Source organism: Zalophus californianus, chromosome 10 (genome assembly GCF_009762305.2).
Source record: "Zalophus californianus isolate mZalCal1 chromosome 10, mZalCal1.pri.v2, whole genome shotgun sequence".
NCBI classification, from domain to species: Eukaryota; Metazoa; Chordata; class Mammalia; order Carnivora; family Otariidae; genus Zalophus; species Zalophus californianus.
The window spans coordinates 91,225,761-91,248,519 of record NC_045604.1 but is presented as its reverse complement, the minus strand read 5'-3'; the positions used below and the strand labels follow the sequence as shown (position 1 = coordinate 91,248,519).

The following is a 22,759-nucleotide window of genomic DNA, read 5'->3' as shown; positions in this document are numbered from 1 at the left end:
CATTTAACATTATATTGTGGAAGATAAACCTGTCCTTCCTCCAGTGGAGATAGTCAGGCTTGCTGTTTTGAGTGCTTTTCTGTACCAAAGTTTTTCTTTACCACAATTATTTTCACAGACTGTGGGGCAAAAAGGAAGCCTCAAAATAAAATCTAAGATAAATTTCATGAAGTCACCACCAGATTTAGGATAAGTTACTACTAGTACCTCACATACTATGTGAAAATAGCTTTACATACATTATTTTAAAGCCCTTACAACACTCTACAAGCTAGCCATTATTATCTCAGTTTTATAAATGAGGAAACTGAACTTCTTACTAAACTGAACATTAAATGAGTTCTCTGGTCCACTAAGCTTTAAGTGTCACACAGACAAAGAAAGGTAAATTCACAGCCATATCAAAGTCAGGAAAAAAAATAAAGGCATTCTATTAAATTTTCCATATTTCATACTTCAAATTGATTTTTTAAATTGAGAAATAGCAAGCATATTTACTGTGTGTGTGTGTGTGTGTGTGTGTGTGTGTGTCTGTGTGTGTGTGATTCATTCTGGAACCAAATAATTTATATGTTGCCACAGAAAGAAAAATATAATCATGTTTGCCTAAATAAGTACAATATATAAGTTCTAGAGAGGAGCGGGGTAGGGGGATGGGTTTAGCCTGGTGATGGTATTAAGGAGGGCACGTTCTGCATGGAGCACTGAGTGCTATACACAAACAATGAATCATGGAACACTACATCAAAAACTAATGATGTAATGTATGGTGATTAACATAACATAATAAAAAAATTTTTAAATAATATGGAAATATCAAATGGATTATATTTTCAGGGTGCCTGGGTGCCTCAGTCAGTTAAGCATCTGCTTTGACTCAGGTCATGATCCCAGGGTCCTAGGATTGAGCCCCACATTGGGCTCCCTGCTCAGCGAGAAGTCTGCTTTTCCTTCTCCCCCTGCTCATGCTCTCTCTCTTGCTATATCTCTCTCAGCTAAAAAATAAAATCTTTTTAAAAATGGATTATATTCTCTTGCAATCCCTGAATAAGAAAAACTGTATCACATTTTAGTTTGCATCATATTTTGACCGTAAATTCCTCTCTCTGCTTTTTAAAAATAGCTCTGTTCAGTTATTATTTACAAACCACAGTCACCAGTTTTAATTAATTTTACATATTATTTTAGGACTCCTATAACACATTTTTAGGACAACCATTACCACAAACCAATGTTAGAATATTTCCATCATCTGAAAAATATCCCTCGGGCCTGTTTACAGTTAATTTTCATCACCACATCCAGCCCAGACATCCTCTGCCTCTGTAGGTTTGATATTTCTGTATATTTCATATAAATAGAATCAGTTACATGTATAAGTACATCAGGTGCATGTATCCCTTTGAATCACTATTTTTGTTTCCTTTGGGTAAATACCTAGTAGTACAATTGCACTCTATGTTAACTAAATTTAAATTTAAACAAAACTGGGGGGGGGGGAATCATTCACCACAATCAAGTGGGATTTATTCCTGGGTTGCAAGGGTGGTTCAATATTTGCAAATCAATGTGATACACTATGTTAATAAAAGAAAGGAAAAGAACCATATGATCATTTCACTAGATGCAGAAAAAGCATTTAACAAAATACAACATCCATTCTTGATAAAAACCCTTAACAAAGTAAGGTACAGGGAACATACCTCAACATAACAAAGGTCATATATGAAAAACCCACAGGTAATATCATCCTCAATGAGGAAAAACTGAGAACGTTTCCTCTATGGTTAGGAAGAAGACAAGAATTCCACTCTTTTTTTTTCCTTCCAAGATTTTATTTAAATAGTGTAGTATTTGTTTCAGGAGTAGAATTTAGTGATTCATCACTTACGTATAATATCCAGTGCTCATCACAACATGTGCCTTCCTTAATGCCCATCACTCATTTAGCTCATGCTCCCACACACTTCTGCTCCAGCAACTCTCAGTTTGTTCTCTAATTAAGAGTCTCTGTTTGCCTGCCTCTTTGTTTTTTTTTTATTTTTCTTTCCCTTTCCCTATGTTCATCTGTTTTTTCTTACATTCCATATATGAGTGAAATCATGTGGTATTTGTCTTTCTCTGGCTGGCTTATTTCATTTAGCATAATACACTGGTTCCATTCATGTTGTTGCAAATGGCAAGATTTCATTCTTTATGATGACTGAGTAATATTCCATTCTCTATATATACCACATCTTCTTTATCCATTCACAAATTGATGGACATTTAAGCTCTTTCCATAATTTGGCTATTGTTGATAGTGCTGCTATAAACTTTTGGTTGCATGTGCCCCTTTGAATCAGTATTTTTATAAAGGATGTCCACTCTTATTCAACATAGTACTGGAAGTCCTAGCCACAGCAATCAGACAACAAAAAGAAATAAAAGGCTTCCAAATTGGCAAGGAAGAAGTCAGGCTTTCACTATTTGCAGATGACATGGCACTGTATATAGAAAATCAAAAAACTCCACCAAAAAACTGCTAGAACTGATACATGAATTCAGAAAAGTTGCAGGATACAAAATCAATGTACAGAAATCTGTTGCATTTCTATAGACCAATAATGAAGTAGCAGAAAGAGAAATTAAGGAATCAGTCCCATTTATAATTGCACAAAAAACAGTAAGATACCTAGGAATAAACCTAATAAAAGAAGTGAAAGACCTGTACTCTGAAAGCTGTAAAACACTGATTAAAGAAATTGAAGATGACACAAAGAAACAGAAAGACATTCCATACTCATGGACTATAAGAACAAATATTGTTTAAATGTCCATACTACCAAAGCAATCTCCAAATTTAATGCAATCCCTATCAAAATACCACCAGCAGGTTTCACAAAACTAGAACAAATAATCCTAAAATTTGTATGGAACCACAGAAGATCCCAAATAGCCAAAGCAACCTTGACATTGTTTGCTCAATTTTATTTTGTGCTACTCACTGCTAGTATATGGAAATCCAAATGATTTTTGTATATACTTAAAATACTATGACTTTTTGGTCTTATATCCTGTATAGTGAATTAACTCACTTACTAGTTCTAGTAGTTTCTTGTGGATTCCTTAAGATTTTTCCATATGGAGGATTATGTTGTTTGTGAATACCCTTACTTCTTCCTTCCAAAATCAAGATTTCCTTTATTTTTTTATTATGTTATATTAGTCGCCATAAAGTACATCATTAGGTTTTTTATTGTTATGTTAATCACCATATATTACATCATTAGTTTTTGATGTAGTGTTCCATGATTCACTATTTATGTATAACACCCAGTGCTCATTATAACACATGCCCTCCTTAATACCCATCACCAGGCTGCCCCATTCCCCCACTCCCCTCCCCTCTGAAACCTCAGATTGTTTCCCGGAGTCCACAGGCTCTCATGGTTTTCGCCCCCTCTGATTTCTCCCCCTTCAGTTTTCCCTCCCTTCTCCGAATATCCTCCATGCTATTCCTTATGTTCCACATATAAATGAAGCCATATGATGATTGTCTTTCTCTGCTTGACTTATTTTAATTAGCATAATCCCCTCCAGTTCCATCCATGTCGATGCAAATGGTGGGTATTCATCCTTTCTGATGGCTGAGTAATATTCCATTGTATATATGTACCACATCTTCTTTATCCATTCATCTGTAGAAGGGCATCTCAGCTCCTTCCACAGTTTGGCTATTGTGGACATTGTTGTTATGAACATTGGGGTGCATATGCCCCTTTTTTTCACTACAGCTGTATCTTTGGGGTAAATACCCAGTAGTGCAATTGCTGGGTTATAGGGTAGCTCTATTTTTAACTTCTTGAGGAACCTCCATACTGTTTTCCAAAGTGGCTGTACCAGCTTATATTCCCACCGACAGTGTAAGAGGGTTCCCCTTTCTCCACACCCGCTCCAACATTTGTTGTTTCCTGCCTTGTTAATTTTTGCCATTCTAACTGGTGTAAGGTGGTATCTCATTGTGGTTTTGATTTGTATTTCCCTGATGGCTAATGATGTTGAACATTTTTCATGTGCCTGTTAGCCATTTGTATGTCTTTGAAGAAATGTCTGTTCATGTCTTCTGTCCATTTTTTGACTGGATTGTTTTTTTGGTGTTGAGTTTGAGAAGGTCTTTACAGATCTTGGATACCAGCCCTTTATCTGTAATGTCATTTGCAAATATCTTCTCCCATTCCGTGAGTTACCTCTTAGTTTTGTTGACTGTTTCCTTTGCTTTGCAGATGCTTTTTATCTTGATGATGTCCAAATAGTTCATTTTTGTTTTGTTTCCCTTACCTTTGGAGATGTGTCTTGAAAGAAGTTGCTGTGGCCAATGTTGAAGAGGTTACTGCCTATGTTCTCCTCTAAGCAAGGGAAACAAAAGCAAAAATAAACTATTGGGACTTCATTAAAATAAAAACTTCTGCACAGGGGTACCTGGGTGGCTATGTCAGTTAAGCATCCAACTTTGATCTTAGCTCAGATCCTGATCTCAGGGTCATAAGTGCAAGCCCTACATTTAAACCTACTGTTTTTAAAAAGAGAGAGAAAAAGCTTCTGCATAGTGAAGGAAACAATCAACAAAACTAAAAGGCAACTTACGGAGTGGGAGAAGACAGTTGCAAATGACAAATCTGATAAAGTGTTAGTATCCCAAATATATAAAGAATTTATAAAACTCAACACCCAAAAAACCAAATGATCCAGTTAAAAAATGAACAGAAACATGAATAGACATTTTTCCAAAGAGGACATCCATATGGCCCACAGACATGAAAAGATACTCAACATCACTGATTATCAGGGAAACACAAATCAAAATCACAGTGAGATATCACCTCACACCTGTCAGAATGGCTAAAATCAACCACACAAGAATCAACAGGTGTTGGCAAGGATGTGGAGAAAGGGGAACCCTCTTGCGCTGTTGGTGGGAATGCAAACTGGTGCAGCCACTCTTGAGAACAGTATGGAGGTTCTTCAAAAAGTTAAATGGAACTACCTTATGATCCAGCAATGGCACTACTATATATTTACCCAAAGAATACGAAAATGCTGATTTGATGGGATACATGCATCCCAGTGTTTATAGCAGCATTATCTACAATAGCCAAACTATGGAAAGAGCCCAAATGTCCATCAACTGATGAGTGGATAAAGAAGACATGGTATATATATATTTGGCTGAGTTATATATATATATTTCAAAAAGAATGAAATCTTGCCATTTGCAGTGACATGGATGGAGCTAAAGAGTATTAATGTAAGCAAAATAAGTCAGCCAGAGAAAGGCAAATACCACATGATTTCACACATATGTGGAATTTAAGAAACGAAAGAGCATGGGGGGAAAAAAGACGGAGGCAAATGAAGAAACAGACTATTAACTATAGAAGACAAAGTGATCATTACCAGAGGGGAGGTGATGGGGAAATGGGTGAAATAGGTGCTGGAGATTAAGGAGTGCAGTTGTGATGAACACCGGGTGTTGTATGGAAGTGTTGAATCACTATATTGTAGACCTGAAACTAATATTACACTGATATTACATGATAACTAACTGGAATTTTTTAACCTATATTTTCTTTTTAAAAAGTTGCTATGAAATATAATTTTGAAAAAAAATATTCTGATTTCCAGTCACTGACATAAAGCTAATATAGTTATTTTATCCTATCTACTTTCTCCTTCCTAATATAGTATACTTGGGGGGGAGGGGTTCCCTTATTTTTTCTTACTCTTGCTTACCAAAGGCTTATATAATATACATCATTTTCAGGAATCAGCCTTTGTTTTTATTCTTCCTTTTAACTCTTTTTAAATTTCTATTTTGTTAATTGCAGCATTTTTAACTTTCTTGTCCTCTTTCAAATTTCTAAGCGAATATTTACCTCTCCTTTTTCTTTTTAGAATAAAGTCTTGACAAAGGTATACATCTATTGGTTCTTTATATGTAATTTAACATTTTAGTTTAAGTTTTAAAATTTCTCTTTTGTTCATTTCAGATATTCTTTGTATAATTTCCTCCTGCCTTTGCTTTACTTAGTGTTATTGCATATGGCCACAGTATTTGGCAGTTATACTATAAAACTACATTACAAAATGAAAAGACAACCCAGAAAATGGGAGAAAATGTTCCCAAACCATATATCAGATAAGAGGTCAATATTCAAAATATATAAGGAATTCAGTCAACTTAATAAAAATGATCCAATTTAAAAATAGGCAGAGAACCATAGGGGGAGGAAGGGAAAACTGAATGGGAAGAAATCAGAGAAGAAAACAAACTATGAGAGACTCTGTACTCTGGGAAACAAACTGAGGGTTGGGGGGGTAATTAAGTGTTGGGTATTAAGGAGGGCACGTGTTGTGATGAGCACTGGGTGTTGTGCACAGCTAATGAATCGCTGAACACTACATCAAAAACTAATGATGTACTATATGTTGGCTAATTGAACATAATAAAAAAAGAAAAACTAATAAAAAATAAAAATGGGCAGAAGAACTAAGTAGACATCTTTGTAAAAAGGACATCAAAATGGCCAACAGGCACATGAGTAGTTGCTCAACATCAGTAATCATCAGAGAAATGCAAATCAAAATCACAATGAGATATCACTTCCTATTAGATATCTATACCTAGGGGCGCCTGGGTGGCTCAGTCGTTAAGCGTCTGCCTTGGGTTCAGGTCATGATCCCAGGGTCCTGGGATAAGTCCCGCATCGGGCTCCCTGCTCAGCGGGAAGCCTGCTTCTCCCTCTCCCACTTCCCCTGTTTGTGTTCCTGCTCTCGCTGTGTCTCTCCCTGTCAAATAAATAAATAAAATCTTTAAAAAATATATCTATACCTATTAGAATATCTGATACATATCTAGATATCTAATACCTATTAGAATGGCTGTTATCAAGAAGACAGGCGAAGACAGGTGCTGATGAGGATGTGGTGAAAAGAGAACATTTATACCTTGTTGGTGGAAATTTAAATCAGCCCAACCACTATGGAAAACAATATGGAGGTTCCTCAAAAAGCTGAAAATAGAGCCCCGCGCGCCGCCGCCGTCTCCCGGGCTCCCCTCCCCGGTTCCCTCAGCCCAGCCAGGTCCAGCCCGGTTCCTGGGAGGATGAAGTTCGTGTATAAAGAGGAGCATCCCTTCAAGAAACGCCCCTCTGAGGGCAAGAAGATCCGAAAGAAATACCCGGACCGGGTTCCGGTGGTAGTAGAAAAGGATCCCAAAGCTTGGATAGGAGACCTGGACAAAAAGAAATATCTGGTGCCTTCTGATCTCACAGTTGATCAGTTCTACTTCTTGATCCAGAAGCAAATTCATCTCCGAGCTGAGGATGCCTTGTTTTTCTTTGTCAACAATGTCATTCCACCCACCAGTGCCACAATGGGTCAGCTATACCAGGAACACCATGAAGAAGACTTCTTTCTATAAATCGCCTACAGTGATGAAAATGTCTACGGTCTGTGAAGCTGCTCCCCCTGAGGTAGGGGGTCCCGTTCTACAAAGAGAGAGGTGGCCCCCCCTTCCTTGACCTACTCCTCCTCCGGGCTCAACCACCACCTCCCTTCTTCAGGACCTGCACTTCCTAATGTTTGAGGCTCTCTTCCAGCCCCTCTTAGCAGGAGGGCTCATGGGGGAGGTGACCTCTTGGACCTCTCCTTTCGCCCCTTTCTCTTACCACGTTTCCCACCCTGCTTTTGACTTCTCAAGTGTCGGTCTGTCACATCCGGTGATTGTTTTGGTTTCTGTTCCCTTTCTAACTGCCCAAGGGGCTCAGAACCCCAACATTCCCTTCCTTTCACTACCTTCTTTTTGGGGGTAGATGGAAGGGACTGAAATTGTGGGGGGAAGGTAGGAGGCACATCAATAAAGAGGAAACCACCAAGCTGAAGAAAAAAAAAGCTAAAAATAGATCTACCATATGATCTAGCAATTCCAATTCTAGGTAGATGCCCAAAGGAAATGAAATCAGGATTTTGACAAGATATATCCACTTCCATGCATATATCCAGCATTATTCACAATAGCCAAGATATGAAAACAACCCAAATGCCCATCAGTGAATGAAGGGGTAGAAAAAGATACAGTACATAAACACAATGGAATGTTATTCAGCCATGGAAACAGAAGATATTCTTCCATTTGAGACAACATGAGTGAAACAAGCACATTATGCTAAGCAAGATTAGTCAGACCGAAACAAGTACTTTATGGTATCACTTATATGTAGAATCTAAAAAACTTAAACCTGTAAAAAACACAGGGTAAAATGTTGGTTACCTGGGAATGGAGAACAGTTGCTAAGAGGAATGGTGTTTAAGGTTACAAACTTGTAATGAATACTAAATAAGCCATAGAGCTCTAATGTACAATATAATGAATACAGATAATAATATTGTACTATAATTATGTAATGTGATCAATATCACTACATCAGCAATCACATTGCAATATATAAATTTTTTAAAGTAACATGCTATACACCTTAAACTTACACAATGTTACATGTCAAATATATTCAATAAGAAATGCACAATGAGACATCACTTCATACCCACTTTGATGGCAATAATCAGAAAATGAAAAGTATCAAAGATTTGGTGAGAATGTGGAGAAATTCTTACTCTCGTATATTGCTGGTATGAATGTAAAATGTTGCAGCTGCTGTGGAAAACACTTTGGTGGTTCCACAGAAAGTTAAACATAGAATTACCACATGACACAACAATTCCATTCCTGAATATATATCCAAAAGAATTGAAAATAAATTTTATTTTTTTTAATTTTTTATTGTTATGTTAATCACCATATATTACATCATTTGTTTTGATGTAGTGTTCCATGATTCATTGTTTGTTCATAACACCCAGTGCTCCATGCAGAACGTGCCCTCCTCAATACCCATCACCAGGCTAACCCATCCCACTAACCACCCCCCCTCTAGAACCCTCAGTTTGTTTTTCAGAGTCCATCATCTCTCATGGTTCATCTCCCCCTCTGACTTACTCCCCTTCATTCTTCCTCTCCTGCTATCTTCTTCTTTTTCTTTTTTTTCTTAAAATATGTTCAATTATTTGTTTCAGAACTACAGATCTGTGATTCAACAGTCTTGCACAATTCACAGCGCTCACCGTAGGACATACCCTCCAAATGTCTATCACCCAGCCACCCCATCCCTCCCACCCCAACCACTCCAGTAAACCTCAGTTTGTTCCTGAGATTAAGAATTCCTCATATCAGTGAGGTCATATGATACATGTCTTTCTCTGATTGACTTATTTCACTCAGCATAACACCCTCCAGTTCCATCCACGTCGTTGCAAATGTCAAGATCTCATTCCTTTTCATGGCTGCATAATATTCCATTGTGTATATATACCACTTCTTCTTTATCCATTCTCTGTTGATGGACATCTTGGCTCTTTCCACAGTTTGGCTATTGTGGACATTGCTGCTATAAACATGGGGGTGCACGTACCCCTGCGGGTCCCTACATTTGTATCTTTGGGGTAAATACCCAGTAGTGCAATTACTGGATCGAACGGTAGCTCTAATTTCAACTGTTTGAGGAACCTCCATACTGCTTTCCAGAGGGGTTGCACCAGCTTGCATTCCCGCCAAAAGTGTAGGAGGGTTCCCCTTTCTCCACATCCCCACCAACATCTGTCGTTCCCTGACTTGTTAATTTTAGCCATTCTGACGGATGTGAGGTGGTATCTCATTGAGGTTTTGATTTGGATTTCCCTGATGCCGAGAGATGTTGAGCACTTTTTCATGTGCCTGTTGGCCATTTGGATGTCTTCTTTGGAAAAATGTCTGTTCATGTCTTCTGCCCATTTCTTGATTGGATTATTTGTTCTTTGGGTGTTGAGTTTGATGAGTTCTTTATAGATTTTGGATACTAGCCCTTTATCTGATATGTCATTTGCAAATATTTTCTCCCATTCTGTCGGTTGTCTTTTGGTTTTGTGGACTGTTTCTTTTGCTGTGCAAAAGCTTTTTATCTTGATGAAATACCAATAGTTCATTTTTGCCCTGGCTTCCCGTGCCTTTGGCGATGTGTCTATGAAGAAGTTGCTGCGGCTGAGGTTGAAGAGGTTGCTACCTGCATTCTCCTTTAGGATTTTGATGGACTCCTGTTTCACGTTTAGGTCTTTCAACCATTTGGAATCTATTTTTGTGTGTGGTGTAAGGAAATGGTACAGTTTCATTCTTCTGCATGTGGCTGTCCAATTTTCCCAACACCATTTGTTGAAGAGACTGTCTTTTTGCCATTGGATATTCTTTCCTGCTTTGTCAAAGATAAGTTGACCATAGAGTTGAGGGTCCATTTCTGGGCTCTCGATTCTGTTCCATCGATCTATGTGTCTGTTTTTGTGCCAGTGCCATACTGTCTTGATGATGACAGCTTTGTAATAGAGCTGGAAGTCCGGAATTGTGATGCCGCCAGCTTTGCTTTTCTTTTTCAATATTCTTCTGGCTATTCGGGGTCTCTTCTGGTTCCATACAAATTTTAGGATTATTTGTTCCATTTCTTTGAAAAAGGTGGATGGTATTTTGATGGGGATTGCATTGAATGTGTAGATTGCTCTAGGTATCACTGATATCTTCACAATGTTTGTTCTTCCAATCCATGAGCATGGAACGTTTTTCCATTTCTTTGTGTCTTCCTCAATTTCTTTCATGAGTATTTATAGTTTTCTGAGTACAGATCTTTTGCCTCTTTGATTAAATTTATTCCTAGGTATCTTATGGTTTTGGGTGCAATTGTAAATGGGATCGACTCCTTGATTTGTCTCTCTTCTGTCTTGTTGTTGGTGTATAGGAATGCCACTGGTTTCTGTGCATTGATTTTATAGCCTGCTACTTTCCTGAATTCCTGAATGAGTTCTAGCAGTTTTGGGGTGGAGTCTTTTGGGTTTTCCACATACAGTATCATATCATCTGCAAAGAGTGAGAGTTTGACTTCCTCTTTGCCGATTTGGATGCCTTTGATTTCTTTTTGTTGTCTGATTGCTGTGGCTAGGACTTCTAATACTATGTTGAATAGCAGTGGTGAGAGTGGACATCCCTGCCGCGTTCCTGACCTTAGGGGAAAAACTTTTCCCCATTGAGAATGATATTCGCTGTAGGTTTTTCATAGATGGCTTTTATGATATTGAGGTATGTACCCTCTATCCCTATTGTCTGAAGAGTTTTGATCAAGAAAGGATGCTGTACTTTGTCAAATGCTTTCTCTGCATCTATTGAGAGGATCATATGATTCTTGTTCTTTCTTTTGTTAATGTATTGTATCACGTTGATTGATTTGCAGATGTTGAAGCAGGCTTACAGCCCAGGGATAAATCCCACTTGGTCGTGGTGAATAATCCTTTTAATGTACTGTTGGATCCTATTGGCTAGTATTTTGGTGAGAATTTTTGCATCCATGTTCATCAAGGATATTGGTCTGTAATTCTCCTTTTTGATGGGGTCTTTGTCTGGTTTGGGGATCAAGGTCATGGTAGCCTCATAAAAGGAGTTTGGAAGTTTTCCTTCCATTTCTATTTTTTGGAACAGTTTCAGGAGAATAGGTATTAATTCTTCTTTAAATGTCTGATAGAATTCCCCTGGGAAGCCATCTGGCCCTGGGCTTTTGTTTCTTGGGAGATTTTTGATGACTGCTTCATTTTCCTTCGTGGTTATAGGTCTGTTCAGGTTTTCTTCCTGGTTCAATTTTGGTAGTTGATACATCTCTAGGAATGCACCCATTTCTTCCAGGTTATCTAATTTGCTGGCATAGAGTTGCTCATAATATGTTCTTATACTTGTTTGTTTTTCTTTGGTGTTGGTTGTGATCTCTCCTCTTTCGTTCATGATTTTATTGATTTGGGTCATTTCTCTTTTCTTTTTGATCAGTCTGGCCAGGGGTTTATCAGTCTTGTTAATTCTTTCAAAGAACCAGCTCCTAGTTTCGTTGATCTGTTCTACTGTTCTTTTGGTTTCTAGTTCATTGATTTCTGCTCTGATCTTTATGATTTCTCTTCTCCTGCTGGGTTTAGGCTTTCTTTGCTGTTCTTTCTCCAGCTCCTTTAGGTGTAGGGTTAGGTTGTGTATTTGAGACCTTTCTTGTTTCTTGAGAAAGGCTTGTATTGCTATATACTTTCCTCTCAGGACTGCCTTTGCTGTATCCCAGAGATTTTGGACAGTTGTGTTTTCATTTTCATTGGTTTCCATGAATTTTTTTAATTCTTCTTTAATTTCCTGGTTGACCCATTCATTCTTTAGTAGGATGCTCCTTAGCCTCCATGTATTTGAGTTCTTTCCGATTTTCTTCTTGTGTTTGAGAACTAGTTTCAAAGCATTGTGGTCTGAAAATATGCAGGGAATGATCCCAATCTTTTGGTACCAGTTGAGATGTGATTTGTGACCTAGGATGTGATCAATTCTGGAGAATGTTCCATGGGCACTAGAGAAGAATGTGTATTCCGTTGCTTTGGGATGGAATGTTCTGAATATGTCTGTGAAGTCCATTTGGTCCAGTGTGTCATTGAAAGTCTTTATTTCCTTGTTGATCTTTTGCTTAGATGATCTGTCCATTTCAGTCAGGGGGGTGTTAACGTCCCCCACTATTATTGTATTGTTGCCAATGTGTTTCTTTGCTTTTGTTATTAATTGCCTTATATAATTGGCTGCTCCCATGTTCAGGGCATAGATATTTACAATTGTTAGATCTTCTTGTTGGATAGACCCTTTAAGTAGGATATAGTGTCCTTCCTCTCTTTATTACAGTCTTTGTTTTAAAATCTAGTTTGTCTGATATAAGGCTTGCCACCCAGCTTTCTTTTGGTGTCCATTAGCATGGTAAATTGTTTTCCACCCCCTCACTTTCAATCTGGGGGTGTCTTTGGGTGTAAAATGAGTCTCTTGCAGACAGCATATGGATGGGTCTTGTTTTTTAATCCAATCTGATAGCCTGTGTCTTTTGATTGGGGCATTTAGCCCATTTACATTCAGGGTAACTATTGAAAGTTATGAATTTAGTGCCATTGAATTATCTGTAAGGTGACTGTTACTGTGTGTTGTCTGTGTTCCTTTCTGATCTTTGCTGCTTTTAGGTTCTCTCTTTGCTTAGAGGACCCCTTTCAATATTTCTTGGAGAGCTGGTTTCGTGTTTGCAAATTCCTTTAGTTTTTGTTTGTTCTGGAAGCTTTTTATCTCTCCTTCTATTTTCAATGACAGCCTAGCTGGATATAGTATTCTTGGCTGCATATTTTTCTCGTGTAGTGCTCTGACGATATCTTCCCAATCCTTTCTGGCCTGCCAGGTCTCTGTGGATAGGTCTGTTGCCAATCTAATGTTTCTACCATTGTAGGTTACATATCTCTTCTCCTGAGCTGCTTTCAGGATTTTCTCTTTGTCTCTGAGACTCGTAAGTTTTACTTTTAGATGTCGGGGTGTTGACCTATTTTTATTGATTTTGAGAGGGGTTCTCTGTGCCTGCTGGATTTTGATGCCTGTTTCCTTCCTCACATTAGGGAAGTTCTCTGCTATAATTTGCTCCAATATACCTTCTGCCCCTCTCTCTCTTTCTTCTTCTTCTGGGATCCCAATTATTCTAATGTTGTTTCGTCTTATCATATCGCTTATCTCTCAAATTCTGCCCTCGTGATCCTGTAGTTGTTTCTCTCTCTTTTTCTCAGCCTCTTTATTTTCCATCATTTGGTCTTCTATATCACTGATTCTCTCTTCTGCCTCATTTATCCTAGCAATTAGTGCCCCCATTTTTGATTGCACCTCATCAATAGCCTTTTTGATTTCGACTTGTTTAGATTTTAGTTCTTTTATTTCTCCAGAAAGGGTTTCTCTAATAACTGCCACGCTTTTTTCAAGCCCAGCTAGTATCTTTAAAGTCATGATTCTGAACTCTAGGTCCGACATCGTACTAATGTCCGTATTGAGTAGGTCCCTGGCTGACGGTACTACCTCTTGTTCTTTTTGCTGAGGTGATTTCTTTCGTCTTGTCATTTTGTCCAGAGGAGAATAGATGAATGAGAGAACAGAATGCTAACAGGTTTACAATGTCCCCAGCAAATATACTGTATACAAATCAGAAAAGACCTGAAACCAGAGGAAAAGAAAGGGAAAGAAAGAAAAATAAAGAGAAAAAAAAAGAAAAAAAAGATAAAATCAAAACAGAACAATACAAAAAAGCAGAATATGATCAAATATCATCAGGCTAGTGCATAGATCAGTGCCACATACTGGATTTTGGGCATATTTTGGTCTGTTAGAAAAAAGTGCCTCCTAAAATTTTAAAGGAAGAAAGACATATATGTACAAAATAAGGGTTGATACAATGAAGGGATGGAAGATGACTGTAAAGATGAAAATTATAAAGATTTTATAAAAGGACTTGATAAGATAAGAAGTTGTTTGAAAAAAGAAAGAAGAAGATTTAAGAAAAAAAAGAAAAAAGGGAGAGAATGTGATCAGGCAGGAGACTAGAACAGAGCCATACACTAGTGATTTAGGGTATATTTTGATCTGTTAGAAGAAACTGTATCTCAAAATTTTAAAGAGAAAACAACTTATATATATATGCCAAAAATAAGGGTAACTACTATGAAGGGATAAAATATGACTCTAAAAATGAAAAATAAAAAATGTTTTTTTTTTAAAAAGATTGATAAGATGTTGGTTGAAAAAGGGAAAAAGAAAAATAAAGAAAACAGTTAACAAAAATTAACTTTGATGAACTAATGAATCATGGCAAAAAAAAGCCATGAATTCTATGTGCAGTATTCCCCTAGCGCTGGAGTTCTCCCGTTCTCCTTGATCGGTAAACTTGGTCTTGGCTTGCTGGCTGTTCGTGCTGATCTTCTGGGGGAGGGGCCTGTTGCTGTGGTTTCCAAATGTCTTTGCCGGAGGCTGAATTGCCCCGCACTTGTAGGTCTGGGCTAAGCAAGCTGCTCGGGTTTGATCTCAGGAGCTTCTGTTCCCTGCAAGCTCTCGGTACAGACTTGGAGGACCAGGGCAAAAATGGTGGCCTCTCAATCTCCACCCGGAGGAGCTGAGAACTCGGGGCCCCACTCCTCAGTGCGCCCACAGAGAAAAGCAGCCACTCCCTTGTCCCCGGTCTCCGTCCACACTCCGCGCTCACCCGGCCTGTGACCGAGCAGTTGCTATCTCTGGCACCCAACCCTGGGTGGAGTCTCCAAACCCAGCAGATCCCTGCGGTGTGCTCCCGCGCAGCTCCTCCCAGGGGAGGGAGGGGAGTCTCCCCGGCTCTGCCGCTTGTTGGGTCCCTGTTGGAGGAGCAGTGGCCCGACTGGGGCACAGATCACAGTTTATGGCAACCCCAAGCTGAGAGCCCGCGCCTCCGCTCCATCTCTGCAGCCGGCTTCCCCGCTCCGATACCTGGGAGCTCTGGCACACTCAGGCACCCCCCGTCTTTCTGTGACCCCAAGGGTCCTGAGACCACACTGTCCCGGGAGGATTGCACCCCCTGCTTAGCCACTGCAGCGACGTCCCTCAGCGGAGCCGACTTCTAACAGTTCCGATTTTGTGCTCGGCAGCTCTATCACTTGCCAGAAGCGGCCGGCGGAGGCCCCTCCCCCACCGTCTATCCTCCCGAATATCGTCTCGGATTCACTTCTCCGCACGCCCTACCTTCCAGAAAGTGGTCGCTTCTCTGTTCAGAGAGTTGTTGCTACTCTCCTCTTCAATCTCCTGTTGAGTTCATAGGTGTTCAGAATGGTTTGATCCCTATTCAGCTGAATTCCTGAGACCAGACGAAATCTAGGTCTCCTACTCCTCCCGAAAATAAATATTTAAACAAAAACTTGCACACAAATGCTCATAGCAGCATTATTCATCATAGTTTTTTCCCATAAAAAGTGGAAGCAATCCAGATGTTCATCCTCTGATAAGTGGATAACAAAATTGGTATATCCATACAATGGAATAATACTCAACAATAAAGAGAAATGAATTACAGACACATGTCACAACACGGATGAGCCTTCAAAACATTATGCTAAGTGAAAGGAGCCAGACACAAAAGACCACTTACTGTATGATTCCATTTATATAAAATGTCCAAAATAGGCAAATCCATAGAGACCATAGATTAGTGGTTACCAGTGGCTAGGGGGAGGGGCTTAATAATAACTGGTTCATAGATACTGGGTTTTCTCTTGGGGTAATGAAAATGTTATGGATCTAGGTAGTGGTAATTGTTGCACAACATTGTGAATGTATTAAGTGTCATTGAATTGTACACTTTAAAAAGGTAAATTTTATGTGCATTTTGTTACAATAAAACAAACTGCATTTCTGCATATTGGCACAAATCAGAAAACACAATTCTATTTTATCAGAATAAAAAGAGAGTGATTTATCTCACATCTCAGAGATGTCTGCTATTTGCATATCTAGAATTTAGCTGTTTGTATTAGCTAATTTTCTCTGTAGTAAGGCCAAAAACTATAAGCTATTGTCCATTTACATTTAAACTATTTGTTGTTTTCTTCCTTAAGATTATTGTCATTTATTCTTCTCCTACTTAAAACTTTTACCTATTTATAGATTAAAGGTTTTTCTCACTTTAAAGGACTTCAATTATTTGACATGGCCTACGATAATGGTTAGATAATGCCACAAATACCTTCATTTTGTTTGCTTTCTTGAATTACTAAACATTGTGTCATGGAGGCTCAGCCTTTAAAATTCATTGAGTATGTGGTAATATTGTCCTGGGAAAAACTGGAGGAAAAACTAGAGGAAAAAATCACTGGCAGAAGAACTTTTATAAAAAGATAAAATAAATTAATAAAATATTAAGATAATTATTTTCCATATTCTATACTTTGTAAAATCTAATTTAAAATTCATTTGACCCTGTGTTTCTTACCTTGGTGTCATCTTAGACTATGTATCAGTTTTTAAAGTAAGGCTATCTCTCTTTTATCATCCTCAGCTGTTGAGAACAGTGTCTATAATTTTGGAACACATGGGATTGCAAAATTTTTTATTGCATTGGCTGTCTTGGGCTTATTTTATCTCCTTTTCCTTTTGTGTCTGGAGACTACATCCTGGAGCCTGCAGAACTTTCTCTCTCATAAAATTTTATCTAATGTCCACAACCTACTCATAAAAGGCAGGAAGGTAAGTAACTAACATAGACTTTAGATACAACTCAAAGAAAGCTCACTATTAGGCCAAAATGTATGAATCTACATATTCCTACCTCTATTACTTTATAAAGAAAATACCACACAATTATGTCAAGATCTAACTGAAACTAATTTGTATCATAAGTCTCATTTTAGTTGGATTGACTATGATAGAAAGCACTGCCTTATGCACATACTGTCTTTGAGATGTATCTGGTTGTAATTATGGAATTGACTTTTTAAAAACTATGTAGTGATGGGTATTAAGGAGGGCATGTGTTGGGATGAGCACTGGTTGATATATGCAACTAATGAATCATTGAACACTACAACAAAAACTTACAATATACTATATGATGGCTAACTGAATGTAATGAAAAATAAAAATACATAACTAAAAATAAGAACTATGTAGTGGAGTGCCTCGGTGGCTAGGCTGGTTAAGTTTCTGGCTTGATTTCAGCTCAGGTCATGATCTCATGGTTGTGGAATCGAGCCCCACGTCAGGCTCCACACTCAGCAGGGAGTCTGCTTGAGATTCTCTCTCTCTCCTCTCCCTCTGCCCCTTCCCCACTTGCTCTCTCTCCCTCAAATAAATATTTAAAAAGAAAACAAACAAAAAATAATGTAGTATTGTAGGGCCTCATGGCTTCTACCAGTCAGATTATTAATTATTGCTTTAGTTAACTCTCAGGATTTCACATAATCTCAGAGTTTTGCTTAGGATTTTAAAAATTATTTTAATGGTACATCTCCATTCAGTTACTGAATTCCCTTCCAGTCTGTACTTGAACTTCTTGAGGCAGGAAACCACTATAACTTTCTCTTTGTAGTTTCATTCATCCCAATTCTGTCCCTGGGTGCTATTCTGGGGTGGCTCTAGATCTTGGCCATAAGTTTCTCTGAGCCTGCAGATCTTTACTATTTCACAAAGAAGAATATTTTGAGACCATATGGCCTCTTCCACTACCTGGAATTTTGATTAGGATGAGAAAAAGTCACAATTATCTATGAGAATTAAAAGATACTGTTTTCCAAAGTGGCTGCACCAGTTTGCATTCCCACCAACAGTGCAAGAGGGTTCACCTTTCTCCACATCCTCGCCAACACCTGTTGTTTCTTGTGTTGTTGATTTTAGCCATTCTGACGTGTGATAACATCTCATTGTAGTTTTGATTTGTGTTTCCCTGATAATCAGTGATATTGAGCATCCTTTCACGTGTCTGTTGGCCATCCAGATATCTTCTTTGGAAAAATGTCTATTCATGTTTTCTGTCCATTTTTTTAATTGGATCATTCATTTTTTGGGTGTTGAGTTTTCTAAGTTCCTTATATATTTGGGATACTAACCCCTTATCAGATATGTCATTTCTGGGGCACCTGGGTGGCTCAGTCAGTTAAGCATCCAACTCTTGATTTGGGCTCAAGGTCTGAGATCAAGCCCTGTGTCGGGCTCCATGCACAGCATGGAGATTGCTTAAGGTTCTCTCTCTCCAGGGGTATTTGGATGGCTCAGTTGGTTGAATGTCTGACTCTTGGTTTTGGCTTGGGGCATGATCTCAGGTCATGGGAATCAAGCCCTGCATTGGGCTCGCACTCAGTGTGGAGTCAGCTTGGGATTCCTTCCCCCTCCCTCTCCCTTCCCCTTTATTCCTCTCCCTGCTCACACTCTCTCTCTAAAATAAGTAAATAAAATTTAAAAGATTCTCTCTCTCTCTCTGCCCCTCCCCTCCTCACACACACTCTCTCTTTAAAAAAATGTCATTTTAATTTCATTTCATATCTTCTCCCATTCCATAGGTTGCCTTTTAGTTTTGTTGATTGTTTCCTTCACTGTGCAGAAACTTTTTATTCTGATGAGGTCCTAATAGTTTGTTTTTGCTTTTGTTTTCCTTGCCTCAGGAGACATATCTAGAAGGAAGTTGCTACAGCCAGTGTCAAGGAGATTACTGCCTGTATTCTCCCCTAGGATTTTTATGGTTTCCTAGACATTTCTAAATGTCTCACATTTAGACCTTTGATCCATTTTGAATTTATTTTTGTGTGTTGTGTAAGAAAGTGGTCCAGTTTCATTCTTTTGCATGTTGCTGTCCAGTTTTCCCAACACCATTTGTTGAAGAGACTGTCTTTTCCCCATTGGATATTCCTTCCTGCTTTGTCAAACATTAACTACTATATAGTTGTGGGTTCATTTCTGGATTTTCTATTCTGTTCCATTGATCTATCTATTTTTGTGCTAGTACCATACTGTTTGGATCACTACAGCTTTGTAATATAACTTGAAGTATGGCATTTTGATGCCTCCAGCTTTGCTTTGCTTTTTCAAGGCTGCTTTGGCTATTCAGGGTCTTTTGTGGTTCCATACAAATTTTAGCTCTGCAAAAAATGCTGTTAGCATTTAGCTAGGGATTACACTGAATGTGTATCTTGCTTTGGGTAATAATGGACATTTTAACAATATTTGTTCTTCTAATCCATAAGCATGGAATGTCTTTCCATTTCTTTATGTCATCTTCAATTTCTTTCATCAGTGTTTTATAGTTTTCAGAGTACAGATCTTTTACTTCTTTGGTTAGGTTTATTCCTAAACATCTTGGTTTTTTTGTGCAATTGTATGAAATTGATTCCTTAATTTCTCTTTCTACTGCTTCATTATTAGTGTATAAAAATATAACAGATTTCTGTATGTTGACTTTGTATCCTGCAACTTTAATAAATTCATGTATCAATTCTAGTAATTTTTTTTTTGGTGGAGTCTTTCTACATTGTTTTCTATATTGAGGATCATGTTGTCTGAAATGAAGTTTGACTTCTTCCTTGCTGATTTGGATACCTCTTATTTTTGTTGTTGTTGTTGTTGTTGTCGTCTGATTGCCATAGCTAGGACTTCCAGTACTATATTAAATAACAGTGATGAGAGTGGACATCCCTGTCTTGTTCTTGACCATACAGGGAAAGCTCTCAGTTTTACCCCCATTGAGGATGATATTACCTGTGGGTTTTTCATAGATGACCTTTATTGTGTTGAGGTATGTTCCCTATAACTCTACTTTGTTGAGAGTTTTTATTATGAATGAATGTTGTACTTTGTCAGTGCTTTTTCTGAATCTAGTGAAATGATCATATGGTTCTTAGCCCAGATACCCCTGCAATGAAGAAGTTGTTGCCTCTAGCTTTTGGGAGTACTATCTTCAGACAACCTTTGGTTGTCATTATCTTTATGGATTGCTTCATCTACAAAAATTCTTGTCTCCCAAGGTGACACTTCTTACCAGATGGCCAGCATCCAATCACTTACAGATACAAGAGTAAAATGTTTGGTGTTCTCAATGCCTCTCAAACAACTTCAAGGCCCCATGGGGTCGAATGAAGATATCATTTGACCTTCATCACAGCTTAACTTCTCCCTCTGCCTACTCCTGATTCCTCCTCTCCTTTACACAGGTTTTGGTCCCAAGGGAACTCTACGTGCAAGTTAGTTCCAAGAGAGTCTAAGAAAGTATATAATAAGATGGGGTTTTAGGACTAGATCATTCCCCACTCAGCTGTCAACGAGGTCCATGTTACTGGTAGCAAAGGAAACACATATTTCCTCTGACACAAAGCAGTAGTCTAGTTGTAAAATTTTCACCAGTGCTGAATTGGGATGATATATCAAGAGACTGCACTGATTGATGGGTATATCAAAGAATCAGGAAATATGGGGAAAATAGCACCCATTAGAACAATGGAATTGTGAAACTGTTGCTAAGCTCATTGCTTTATAAAATAAAAGGCCAAGAGTTATTAGCAGGAGACTGAAAGCCAAGTGTGAAAGTGAAAGGACTTCCTTGGTCCCATATAATGGAGGCTCTTGTTTCCTTCAGTGAAGGGCTGAGAAAAGTGAGTACTGGAGCAAGGTCCAATTTTCAGATTTTATGAGCTCCAGGAAGGTCAAATTCTCAACCAGGGCAGATCTGCTATGCCAAGATCACAGCTCTTATTAGAAAAGAATGGGACTCCGATACATGGAATAGGGACATCTGAGTTAATGACCCAAAAATCTTAAATTCCCAGATTCCCCTGAACCCTCAGAGTCTAAAGAAGTGGCACACTCCTCTCTATAAAGAATCCACACTCCCTTCGCTTGTGAAGGTGAAGGTGAAGGTGAAGAAAATATAGAGGTCCCATCCCCTGCAAACAGCATGTGCTCATTCACAGCTTTCATAATCTACCAAATACTCCCTCACTAATCAGTAGAACACAAAGACAGAAAATCATTGAAGAACTGTAAGACACTATCTACCAACTAGATCTAGTTATTTATAGAACACTCCCCATAATAAGAATAGTGCACATGGAACCGTCACCCAAAATACACCATTCACAATTTTAAAAGAATTGAAATAATGCAGTGTTTTCTGATCATCATGAAATTCGACTATGAATGAATAACAGAAATATAATGGGAAAACCTCTGTAGACATTGGGAAATTAAGCTACACACATCTCTGGAACCCATTCATCAAAGAGAAAATTGCAGAGGAAATTAGGAAATATTTGAATGAATGAAAATGAAACAACATATCAAAATTTGTGGGATGTGACTAAAGCGATGTTTTAACGGAAATTTAAAGTATTAAATGCTTATATTATTAATGAAAAAAGGTCCCATCTTATTTTATTTTTCCTTCCGTTCCCCTATGTTCATCTGTTTTGTTTCTTAAATTCCACATACAAATGAAATCATATGGTATTTGTCTTCCTGACTGACTTATTTCACTTAGCATAATACCCTCTAGTTCCATCTACATCGTCGCAAATGGCAAGATTTCATTCTTTTTGATGGCTGAGTGATATTTCATTGTATATATATATGCCACATCTTTATCCATTCTTCTGTTGATGGACATATGGTCTCCTTTCATATTTTGGCTATTGTGGACATTGTTGCTATAAACATTGGAGTGCGATTGCCCCTTCAAATCACTGTTTGTATCCTTTGGATAAATACCTAGTAGTGCAATTGCTGGCTCATAGGATAGCTCTATTTTTAAGTTTTGGAGGAACCTCCATACTGTCTTCCAGACTGGCTGCAACAGTTTGCATTCCCCCCAAAAGTGTAAGAGTGTTCCCCTTTCTCCGCATCCTTGCCAACATCTGTTGTTTCCTGAGTTGTTAATTTTAGCCATTCTGAGAGGGAGGCAAACCGTAAGAGATGCTGAACTCTAGGAAGTAAACTGAGGATTGCTGGAGGGGAGGTGGTTGGGGGGGAAGGGATAATTGGGTGATGGGCATTAAGGAGGGCACTAGATGTAATGAGCACCAGGTATTATATGCAACTGATGAATCACTAAATTCTACCTCTGAAACTAAAAAAAAAGAAAAAGAAAAAGTCCCAGGTTAATAATTGAAACTTCCACCTCGATAAGGAAAAGAAGCAAAATACACTCAGAGCAGGCAGAAGTAAATAAAAATAAAGGAAATAAAATTGAAAACAGAAAAGCAGTTGAGAAAAATGAATGCAACCAAAAACTAATTTTAAAAAAAGATTATAATTGATAAGCCTATAGCCAGAGTAATCATGAAATAG

General features: G+C 38.3%; 2 protein-coding genes across 2 annotated transcripts in view; both read left to right on the top strand.

Annotated features, from left to right (window-relative positions):
* LOC113932540 (ATP-binding cassette sub-family A member 3-like) overlaps window positions 1-22,759 on the top strand; it is a 256,540-nt gene that overhangs the window by 164,117 nt on the left and 69,664 nt on the right. The window contains 1 exon segment of the mRNA XM_035722222.1: window positions 16,992-17,179. Coding sequence (XP_035578115.1) covers window positions 16,992-17,179 — 188 coding nt within the window.
* LOC113932696 (gamma-aminobutyric acid receptor-associated protein-like) lies at window positions 7,145-7,462 on the top strand. Its single transcript, XM_035722330.1, has one exon. It carries the CDS (start codon window positions 7,145-7,147, stop codon window positions 7,460-7,462), a length of 318 nt encoding a protein of 105 aa, XP_035578223.1.